General features: G+C 49.3%; 1 protein-coding gene across 1 annotated transcript in view; it reads left to right on the plus strand.

Annotated features, from left to right (window-relative positions):
• ESYT3 (extended synaptotagmin 3) overlaps window positions 1-12,204 on the plus strand; it is a 57,077-nt gene that overhangs the window by 12,922 nt on the left and 31,951 nt on the right. The window contains 2 exon segments of the mRNA XM_032631587.1: window positions 7,370-7,411; window positions 8,759-8,893. Of these exon segments, the coding sequence (XP_032487478.1) occupies window positions 7,370-7,411; window positions 8,759-8,893 (177 nt within the window).

Raw genomic sequence — 12,204 nt, forward strand, 5'->3', positions numbered from 1 at the left:
ATCTTGGCAAGTGCTAGTCTCTGAGCCTCTCCTCATATGGAAAACAGGGATAATTGCATCTTTGCTGTTCACTTTATACAGTATGAGGAGGATCAAATGAAAGTGTCTGTGGAACCCTTAGCTAGAAAGCATGGCCTACCCGTGAAGGCTCAGGTCCCATGAGGGCAGTCCTCTATCCAATTAGACTTTCTGTAAGAGAGGAAAACAGTGGTATGTAACGTTTTCTTAAGAGGAGTGAGTGGTGGAGTGGAAAAGCACAGACAGACGTAGATCTGGGTCACAGCTGTAGCACTCCACAGCTGGTGATTCTAAGTAACCTCTCAGCCTTAGTTTCCTTATCTGGAAAATGGGTCTACTAAGGGATTAAGAGGAGTATTAAATAACATGAGATAACATGAACTCAAAAAGGCTGAAAATAGGATGAAAAAAATACAACTGGGTAACTTTGAAGCAAAAGAAAGCTGTAGTAGCAATTTTCATCTTAGACAAGATAGACTGTAACTCGGATATATCTTTAAGACAAAGAAAGATGTTATATGCTCATAAAGGGAGCCATAATTAAGATACAATCATCATGGCCATATATGTACTGCATAATATAAACCTGAAATATAAACCAACAGCGAACAGAACTGCATAGAGAAGTAGATAAATCAGCATTTTGGCTTGAAAATTTTCATATATTCCTCTTGGAACATGGAAAATCAAGTAGACAAAAAGTAAGCAAGGAGAAAGACTGATAAAAGGAAATGATTAATAACTTGATCATACATGGGACAACCATAGAAATTAATCATGTACCAGGCCACCAAGGAATTATCACTATATCCCAGTGAATTGCCATCCTACAGACTGCTCAGATCATACAGAAGTTAAATTAGGAAACAAAAATAAGTATAGATATCTCATGCATCTAGATATTTTAAAATATTACTATTTTAAAAAATCAAGGGCTTCCCTGGTGGCGCAGTGGTTGAGAGTCTGCCTGCCGATGCAGGGGACACGGGTTCGTGCCCCGGTCCGGGAAGATCCCACATGCCGCAGAGCGGCTGGGCCCGTGAGCCATGGCCGCTGAGCCTGCGCGTCCTGAGCCTGTGCTCCGCAAGGGGAGAGGCCACAACAGTGAGAGGCCCGCGTACCGCAAAAAAAAAAAAAAAAAAAAAATCAATTGTTTAAGAGGAAGTCATAATGGAAATTACAAAAACTGAGAGCTGAATAATGATGAATAATGATGAAAAAACTGTTAAAAATTGTAAGGGAATTTATAACTTTGAATTTATCATGAAACAAGAAAAACTGAAAATAAATGATTCAACTCTAAAATTCATAGAGTTGACCCTAAGAACATAAAAGAACAACAGATTCCGATCAAAGAAATAAGAAGGAAGGAAGGAAATGATAAATATAGGGATGAAAATGAACAAAAAAATTTTTAAATAAAGGTAAAGGGGAAAGAAAATTATTAACAACTGAAGTTCATTCTCTCAAAAGATTAATATAATAGACAAAACTTTGTCGAGCTTGATCATGAAAAAAATAGAAAATAAAATATAGAATGATAAAAGGCAGAAATAACTACAGATATAACAGATTAAAAGAGTAAAATATTGTAAATGACTATATATCAAGACATATGAAAACCTGGATGAACTAGACACATTTCTAGAAACATATAAATGCCAAGATTACCAGACTAAGATCAGTAGACCTTGAATACACCAATAACCTCTAAAGAGAGACATGGTAATTTACCACCCACAAAAGTCTCGGGCTAAGATGGTTTCAGAGGTAAGATATGCTAAATTCCATCGATCAGATAATTCCTATATTTACAAGTTGTTTCAGAAAATAGGAGGATAAGGATAGCTGTCCCACTCATTTTACAAGTTATCATAAAACCTTTATACCAAAACTAGATAGGAATTGTACAAGAACAAAAGCTGTAGGTATCACTTTGGATCATTAGTGTATAAAGCCTAAATGAAATATCAGGCCAGCTAAATATTTCAAGTAGGGTTTATCCCTGGAACTAGTGATGGTTCTGTTTTAGAAAGAAATATCAGTTAAGTTGACCACATTAATGGATGAAAGGAAAAAAAATAACATGATTATCTCAATAGATATGAGAAAGTATTGAATATAGTTCAATACCCATTTATAATGAGAGCTCTTGGAAATTTAGGAATTGAAAAGAACTTCCTCAGTCTGATAGAGGCTATCCTCCAAAATCTATAGCAAAAATTGTGCTTAATGGAGAAACTATCTTTTTTTTTTTTTTTTTTTTTTGCGGTACGCGGGCCTCTCACTGTTGTGGCCTCTCCCGTTGCGGAGCACAGGCTCCGGACACGCAGGCTCAGCGGCCATGGCTCACGGGCCCAGCCGCTCCGCGGCATGTGGGATCTTCCCGGACCGGGGCATGAACCCGTGTCCCCTGCATCGGCAGGCAGACTCTCAACCACTGTACCACCAGGGAAGCCCTGGAGAAACTTTCTTTTGTGGTCAGGAACCAGGCAGAGCTGCTTGCTATCACCAGTGTGCCTGCGTAGTACCAGAAGACTGGCCAAGAGAAGCAAGTAAGGATAAGGATGGGGAGCGGAAAGAAAAAAATTGTTATTATTTGGAGATTATAAATGTTTCTAAGTTACCTATGAGAATTAACAAACAATTAGAACTAGTAACAACTTCCAACAAAAGTTGCCCAGAAAATGAAATACCATTTTTAATAACTATAAAACCCACAAAGTAATCTAACAAAAAGTGTACAGGACTTTGGTAGAAAAAAAGTTATGATCCTAAATGTGAATACAATCAAATGTGAATAAATAAAGGGAAATATTCTGTTCATGGATGCAAAATGTAGTAAAGAGATCAGTCCTCCCACAAATTAATCTATATATTCAGGAATACAACAATCAAAATCTCAGGAGGATTTTGGCAGGGAGACTGACAAGATGATTCTAAAATTCATATGGAAGTATAAATACCTACTATTATCTAAATCAGTTTGAAAAAGAAAAGCAAAAGGAGGGGAATCACCCTACCCAGATCATATTGTGAAGCCATAGAGATTAAAACAGTGTGGTACTGATGCAGAAACAGGCAAACAGACCATGGAGGTCAATGCCAAGTCCTGAAACACACCAAAGTACACATGGGAAGCTGATGTGTGAGGGAAGTAGCTTCACTAGTTAGGAGGAAACATGGGCTTCTTTCTTTTCCTCCCTCGCTCCCTCCCTTCCTTCCTTTTTTGTATGTTATTATAAAATTGCCTTAGTGAAGATAAAACTACCATATGACCCAGAATCCCACTACTGGGCATATACCCTGAGAAAACCATAATTCAAAGAGTCATGTACCACAATATTCATTGCAGCTCTATTTACAATAGCCAGGACATGGAAACAACCTAAGTGTCCATCAACAGATGAATGGATAAAGAAGATGTGGCACATATATACAATGGAATAGTACTCAGCCATAAAAAGAAATGAAATTGAGCTATTTGTAGTGAGGTGGATGGACCTAGAGTCTGTCATACAGAGTGAAGTAAGTCAGAAAGAGAAAAACAAATACTGTATGCTAACACATATATATATGGAATCTAAAAAAAAAAAAGGTTCTGAAGAACCTGGGGGCAGGACAGGAATAAAGACACAGACATAGAGAATGGACTTGAGGACACAGGGAGGGGGAAGGGTAAGCTGGGACAAAGTGAGAGAGTGGCATGGACATATATACACTACCAAACATAAAATAGGTAGCTAGTGGGAAGCAGCCGCATAGCACAGGGAGATCAGCTCAGTGCTTTGTGACCACCTAGAGGGGTGGGATAGGGAGGGTGGGAGGGAGATGCAACAGGGAGGAGATATGGGAACATATGTATATATATAGCTGCTTCACTTTGTTATACAGCAGAAACTAACACAAAATTGTAAAGCAATTATACTCCAATAAAGATGTTAAAAAAAATCGCCTTAGTGAGAGTGTGGAGAGAAATTATACGCCTATCTCACCTGCTATAAAAAAAATTCCAGACAGATTTTAAATGCGAAAGCTAAAACACAAAACCAGTAGATAAAAACATAGAATACGGGCTTCCCTGGTGGCGCAGTGGTTGAGAGTCCGCCTGCTGATGCAGGGGATGCGGGTTCGTGCCCCGGTCCGGGAAGATCCCACATGCTGTGGAGCGGCTGGGCCCGTGAGCCATGGCCGCTGAGCCTGCGTGTCCGGAGCCTGTGCTCCGCAGTGGGAGAGGCCACAACAGTGAGAGGCCCATGTACCGCAAAAAACAAAACAAAACAAAACAAAAAAACGTAGAATAACTTTGAGAATTTGGAGTAGGGAAAGGTCCAGATTATAATGGGAGAACAGACTCATTTGTCTTCATGGAATTGAGGAAGCATGGTGTAAGCAGTTGCTCCATGAATGTCAGCCTGTCTCATTTCCTTCCCTGGTCCAGAACTTACTCAGGGGCAGTCACAAAGAAGGTGGCCCGGCCCTTGTGTTGGCTCCCTGGGGAGGGATGACATGGCTGAGATTCGGACCCAGGGAGGCCCTACAGGTGCCTAAGGCAGAATAAGCTGTCTTGATGGTCTCTTATTTTCTTTGTCTGAATTGCTGCTCTGGTCAGGGGTTCAGACTCACTCTCTGGAGGAATCTCTTAGACAGGAGCCTCAAATACAAGCATGGGTGGCCAGGAGAGACCATGACAACGTCCTCAGAGTGGGCCCTGGGCATTCCATTGCTGTCCTCAATGTCAGGGTGAGTGTGGGTCACTCTAATGCAGGGTTGGGCAGGTCATTGGTAGCTCACATCAACCCTGACTGAACATCAGGGTCATTCGAGGAACTTGTTAATAATAAATTGGAAGGCCCACGCCTACTGATTCAGTAGGCGTGAAGCAGTACAGGAATCTTCGTCTGACTAGAGCCCAAGTGTGGGCAAAAGCTGGCTCACCTTTCCAGGGTTCAGCAGATCAGAGCTTCTCAGCTTCCCGGGGTGAGAATCACATGGACGGGGGTGCAGGACGTTGGAAGGGGTACACACATAGGGAGTGTGGGGACGGGATGGGAAGTGCAGTGTTGGGACAGCAGGAAGGGTGTGAGGGGTCCAGCCAGTAGGCTTGGGTACAAGAGGAGCAGAGGCACCAGTGACAGCCCCACTGTAACCAAACTCTCCCCTTTGTGGCGGTCCCCCTCCCCCTGCCTTGGTGCTGATCCTGTACTGGAATAGCCCGTTAATTGCATGCTTCCTTCACCAGCCTGAGAGCTCCTTGAGGACAAGACCTTGCATTCATTCATTCATACATTCATTCATTCCACAAATAGTTATTAAGACATTCATACACCAGGGACAGGCGCTAACAGGAAGCACGGCTGAGTCAGCCCACCAGAGCTTGTGGTCTGGTAAGGAGGCAGGTGGAAGACCAAGCGGCCCTAATAAGGTGTGTTGAAAGCTGTGATGGAGAAGCAGCAACACGTACTAGGGACACCTAGCCCCAGCTTGAGCGATCTGGAAAGGCTGCCTGGAAGAAGGGAAGTCTAAGAGGGTGGTGAATGGAGCAATCACCATTGGAGAAAGAGGTCTGTTTGAGACCCACGTGCAGGAGTTTGTACTTCAGTGCTGGGCAGTGAGTGTAATAGAGAGAAATGGAAGGGTCTCACCCTACACTTGGCTGGAACCCAGCTTGGGACCTGACCCAGGGCAGCTGCAGTGCATGTGTGGTGAACTGGCCGGGCTGACCCTGGTTCCTGGCCCCCTACTCCCCCGATGATTCCCTTCTGTTGTTCCTGGGCTGGGCTGGCTCCCCTTCTGGAAACCAGGCAGTATTTTCTGGCAGCACCTGGGAATATTAGATGCTTCTCCAAGTTGGTATGGGCCACACTGCCCAGAGGTGGGGAAACTGAGGCTGGGAGAATGGCATGATGTCCCAGGAGTCTCAGAAGCACTGAGCTCCCCTGAACTGTCAAGGCTGTTAAAAACTGCTCCTGAGAGAATGAAATCTCTCTCCGTCTCTTCCTGGGCGAGTGGCCTAGGCCTAGGTCTGCGTTTGGGCCCTCGGGGCATCCCCGGAACTAGCTCAGGGCCTGGCACTTGGCAGGGCTGCACCAGGTGTGTGAACTGCGTGGACGCATTTACTCAGTCCCTGGACGGTGCGCCTTCCGAGCCCCCAGGTGGGAAGGGCAGGCCCTTTCTCCACCTTCGGAGGTCCCAGGCCCACCGTGGATCTGATCCGGAGTTGGCCTCGTCCTCTGGGGACTTGCAGCACGGTGATAGTGATGGCCGTCCCTTCCGTTTTGCTGATCCGTGTTCTGTGCCAGGCACCCATACACTCTTACTCTGTGCATCCCGGAAAACCCTGGTGGTGGTGCAGGGGCGGCCCTCGTGGGGGGTGGGTAGTGCACTCAGTAGACATATTCCGAGACTGAGGCTTGTGGGGAGGGGGTTCAGCACCCTCAGAATCAGGTTACGCGATGGTTAGGCGACAGGATTGTCAATTCCCCTCAGGGACCTCCGCTCCCCCCCCACCACCACCACCCAAGGGATGTGGCGGGACTCACCCAGCAGGCCCTGGAGGGAGCTGTGCTGTGGCCATAGGATCTGGTCCAGGGGCCTCCCTGCCGGGGACGGGGGCACTTGGGGGGGGGGCCGAGAGCCAAGGAGGGGCACATCCACTCCCCAGTTGCCCCTGGAAACAACACGGTGCCCTTTTTGGCCTTTTATATTGGCACCAGTTACCTCTGGAGTCAGTACAATCACAGTATATTAAGTGAAAAAGGCAGCCTGCAGAAAAGCACTGTGACCTCAATTTCTGTGAAAACTGCACATACTTGTTTCTGGAAAAGCCTGGAAGGAAACACATCAACCTGGTAATGACAGTTATCACCGGGCGGCGTTCTCTCATAAAACATTTTCCCTTTCGTTTAGCTGTATTTGCTAATTTTTTCTACAGGGACTACGATTACTTGTGTCATTAAAGGGAATAAGGGGGACAGAATCTGCAAGAAGCAAACTCGGGTGTCACCCTGGGGAAGGCCCGGGTTGGGGTTCTGCACTTCCACTGGGAAGGTGGGCCAGGGGCGAGGGGAGGGCGGAGGGTCGCGGCAGAACTGCCCCTCCGTGCCTCCTGAGCCAGGAGCTGGCAGCCAAGGTCAGGTCAGTGTCAGGCTGCACGTGGGCGCCTTAGGGCTGGTTGCCCACCCCCACCCCCCAAGCCTGGCCGCCTGCTGCACTCCTCCTTGAGGGCAGGCCAGCTTCCAGTTTTCAGGGTAGGTCAGTGCAGCTCTGTGCTTGGGAGTGGGAACCTGCCTGGTTCCGCAGGGCGGGCAGGTCTCAAGTCTAACTTCCCCTCGGGGCTTCTGTTCCCTAGATCCACTTCCCGGACGTGGAGCGGGTCGAGTGGGCCAACAAGGTAAGGCCAGGGTGGGCCTGGGGGCACCGGCCTCACTCCAGGCTTCGTCCTCCCCTGCAGCCCTGGCTGAGTCACCCGAAGTCTGGACGGGGCGGGCAGCGCGTGGACAAGGCGGTCCTGGTGGGAGCCCTGCCCGGGGAGGAGCAGAGATGGCCCTTAGTCGCTGGGGTGGGGGCCTTCTGCCTGTCGCTTGCTCTTCCCACCCTCCGGGTTCTTCTCATCACCAATGACTTTCTTTTCTAAAAAGAAAATATTTTTTATTGTGAAATTAATGCATGGCTACAGCAGAAAACTTAAAAGTACAGAGAAGCACAGAGCAAAATGCAGGGCCACCAGGCCGAGATCAGCGCATCCTGGGGAGAGGAAGGCAGTGATCCGGGATTTGACAGCAGCTCCTAATCACTGAAGCATCCTGGTGATTAGGGAACCAGGGTTTCGCCTGGTTCCCAGGCCGGATCTGGCGGCACTGGCTGTGCAACCTCGAGCAGGTTGCCTAACGTCTCAGAGCTGGTCCCCTCCTTTGTGCGATGGGAATAATGATGGTCCCTGCCTCGTGGGGTTGTTGTGAGTATTAATGAGGTAATTAAAACACCACAATGCCTGGCTCATGGAGGCCTGAGAGGGATAGGGGCGTTAAACCCTGAAACCGCACTTCCTCTGTTTAGGGTTTGTAAAGGGGGAGCTGCATCTTTAAACTAAGGCCCAAGTCCCAGAGATGGAAGAGGCCTTTGCCCCAAACAGAACATATGGGCTGCTCTGCCCCCCCCACCAACTCCCTCTCCCCGCTCCTTACCCCTCTCTGCTCACCGTCTTCTGCCACCAGGTTCCATCTCTCCACCACCTTCCTTCTCCCCAGCTCCTGCACTTGGTTCCCAGCCCCGTGAGTCATCCTGCTGCAGAACTCAGCTACAGGCAGCCTTTCCCGATTGCTAGAAAAAAAATTAAATCCACAGGAAACAATTTGAATTTCTCTTCCGTGGCTTTTTTTTTCTTTTCTTTTCTTCTTAAACCTCTGGTACGTGCTCCTTTCTTTTACACCATTGTGTTGTTCAGGTAGCTTATGTTTTAGCACAGAACTAAAGGGCCTCATCATATTAAGTTTAGTGGGTGACTATTTCATGGTGGGCTGCCAAATGACAGCAAATCTTGGGATCTAACTGTAAGAGTGAGAACCACGGCTGTAGTTATCTGATGTCTGATGGACAGATGGACGGATAGGTGGGTAGACGGGATAGGGGGTCAGGCAGGCAGATGGGTGCTGCAGCATAAGGGCCACCCCTGGGCAGCCACAGTTCTGGGGCAGGGGGCACAGACCTGACCACCAAAGACCCCTTCCTGTCCTCCCAGATCATCTCCCAGATCTGGCCCTACCTAAGCATGATCATGGAAAACAAGTTCCGGGAGAAACTCGAGCCCAAGATCCAGGAGAAGAACGTGCACCTGAGGACCTTCACCTTCTCCAAGCTCTACTTCGGACAGAAGGTCAGTGCTGTCTCGGGCAGGGCAGCCGGACCTACGGTGCAGGCTTTTCTCCAGCCCCCGCCAGGGGTCACTCACAGGGGGCCCATTCCCCACCTGTACTTCCCAGCCTCTCGGCCTCAGGCTAAACCCCTCAGTCCCTAGTCCCATCACCACCATCTCTACAGGTTCCGGGGAAGCCTGGCTCAGAGAATAGGTAAAGGAGAGGTGGGAAATAATTCCATCCTTCTTAAGCAAAATTTGGAGAACATGCCATGTGGTGGTGGAAGCCAGCCCGACACAAAGACGTACGAGTCACGCTTCCTAGCCTCAGCATCAGCTGGGGAGAACTCACCACGGTGGAGTGGGATAGTCAGTGCCTCAAAGCAGTGACTAATTCTCTACCAATTGGTTGATGCTGGCTATCCGTGTTATAAGCCCAGGCTAGTTCTGTGAAGATACTTGGTGACCCAGGATAAAAGTGTGTGTATTGGACACACCTAACGTCATGTCCCTATTCTAGGCTGCATTTCCTATTCCAGCCTCTTGCCCCACTCTTTCTGCCCCTCAGTGCCCCACTGATGTAAAAGTGTTATTTTGATCATCAGAAAATGCATACCCCAGGCAGAGCCACTGTGAGCTCCATCACCCCGTAAATCAGAGGCACTGGTATCTGGTCAGCTCCAAAAGAAGCAGATGCAGGGGGCAGGCCAGCCTGATGAGAGCTGTCGGCCAGCTCCAGGGTGTGTGCCCCGCTGGCCTCCCGCGTGGGGGCGGATTGGGCTTACCTGAGCCCTGGAGGTTCTGGCTGAAGCCACTCAGGCTCTGCCAGGACTCGCTTGTCCCAGCACCTGCTGGCTCATTTGTTCTTTCCCTGTTTCACTCACGTATGGCTTCCTGAGCACGGCCGTGTGCAAGGCACTGTAGACAGAGATGGTGTGGCTGTGCCCCTGCCTTCAGGAAGGTCCCTGTCCTGTCGTGGAGACAGACGTATAAGCTGGTGGGTGACGGACACTCACATGGCAGTGCATGCACGACGTGGAGGAACCCGTGGCTTCAGCAGTGGCGGGGCGTGGGAGTGTGGTAGTCAGGGAGGACTTCTGGGAGAGGTGATGTCTGAGTTGCCATTTGAAGAACTCAGCAGGCGAAGAGCCAGGAAGCTTGCGGACCGCTGTGTTCATAGCAGAGCCTGCCCGGCCAGGCTGCTTGTTGGGTGGTGATGCCTGTGGGACAGTGGGCCCTTGCTGGTGGCGGAAGCAGGCAGGCCTAGTGATGTCAGAGAGACCGCAGTGAGCGGTCCTGAAGTGAGATCTTAGTTCCCTGCCCAGGAATTGGACCTGGGGAGCCTGGATGAAAACCGGGAATCCTAACCGCTAGACCACCGGGGGCTATAGGCTAGAAGCAAAGTGGCCCTGACGCTTGCCCGCATTTGAAAGCAACAATGTTTCAAGGAGGCAAAAACTGTAAAAACAGGTACAAAGTTTATTATCAGAGGCACAGCATAACATGTGAGAGAACACACAGAGAAATTGTTTAAGGCAGAAATACACACCCAGAGAGAAAGGCGGTGGGCATCCTCCCTAATGAAGAGGAGGGCCATAGAGGCCGTTAAATCGTCTTATGTAGGGCAGTTCTTCCGGGTCTTCGTTTACATTTGGCCAATGGTCTCATTTCTTTTCCCACATCTGACTGGTCCTAGGACCCTCCCCAAGATGCGTGCGCAACTTTTTGCTAAGATGGATCCCACCGCAGAGGACTGTGGTTGCATGTCCACACTTATTATAGGGGGGCGCCCCCTCCCTCTTAGACCCCCAAGGAGCCTTCCTGCGCATGTGAAGACAGAGAAGTTTTCCGTGACCTCAGGACTGGTCATCTTATCTCTTTACTTCAGCAGAGCTCAGCTCTTGCCACCAACTTTGTCCTTGGAGTGTCTGGGGAAAAACAAAGCTTCAAATTGACTCCGCTTGACAAACACCAGCTGTCCAGCCAGGGACCCATCCATCTCCCATCTCACTAGGAGTGGCTGATCCTGAGAGATGATTTTCACCCTGTCACGAAAACCTGGCGGGGGTGGGGGGGCGGGGGTGGGGGGGGGACCTGCAAGTTGACCAGATGCCCCAGCCCCGCAGGAAAAATAGCCGGCTCCTGGCCCTGGCATTCAAAGCCCTTCGTGTCCTGGCTCCTCCCACCCCTCTTAGCTCTCCCATCCCTCTCCTCTCCACTGCAGGGGAAGGCGGGGGCATCACAGAGGCCTTCCTCACCTGACCTTCCTGGGCTTGGCCAGGCTCAGTGCGCTCACTACACCCACTCCCTTCACGCCCATGAGTGTTTCCTGCTTCCTCTGATTCCCACGTCCATGCCCAACTCTGCTCACTGCTGTGATGACCTTGTGCCAGTGACTTAACCTCTCTGAGCTCCAGTTTCCTCATCTGTAAAAAGAAAGGAATCACTTCTAAGGGTGCTTGTGAAGTATGACTAACAGGCCTGGCGTCAGGGCCACCCTGCGTGGGTGGGTGAGCAGTGCACCACGTGGGGCACCTGACCAGCCTGATGCCCCACGCTCACTGTGAGCCCTGAGCCAGGGCCGCCCTGCCTGGCACAGAGGAAACGCTCACAGTGGTAATCCCTCCTCTCTGTGGCGGGGCCTCCAGGTAGCCAGCATTCTCCAGGGCTGGTCTCTGCAGATGGGGGCCTTGGGGCTGGCTGAGCTTCCACAGGTGCCTGCAAACCAGCCCCCAGCCCAGGAGCAGACTTCAGGCTGGGGCAGGGCGGTGACAGGCCCCTTCCTCCTGCCGAGGCTTCTGCTGGTTTTTCTGGGTCTTCTATATCAAGCCAGGTGCTGTGTGGCCTAAAGCTTCTACAATTCTGTGGGCCCTCTTAAAGACAGAGAATTTTTTTTTATATCTTTATTGGAGTATAATTGCTTTACAATGGTGTGTTAGTTTCTGCTTTATAACAAAGTGAATCAGTTATACATATACATATGTTCCCATATCTCTTCCCTCTTGCGTCTCCCTCCCTCCCACCCGCCTTATCCCAACCCTCTAGGCGGTCACAAAGCACTGGACTGATCTCCCTGTGCTATGTGGCTGCTTCCCACTAGCTATCTGTTTTACGTTTGGTAGTGTATATATATGTCCATGGCACCCTCTCACTTTGTCACAGCTTACCCTTCCCCCTCCCCATATCCTCAAGTCCATTCTCTAGTAGGTCTGTGTCTTTATTCCTGTCTTACCCCTAGGTTCTTCATGACATTTTTTTTTCTTAAATTCCATATATATGTGTTAGCATACGGTATTTGTCTTTCTCTTTCTGACTTACTTCACTCTGTATGA

This window comes from Phocoena sinus, chromosome 4 (assembly GCF_008692025.1).
Source record: "Phocoena sinus isolate mPhoSin1 chromosome 4, mPhoSin1.pri, whole genome shotgun sequence".
NCBI lineage: Eukaryota > Metazoa > Chordata > Mammalia > Artiodactyla > Phocoenidae > Phocoena > Phocoena sinus.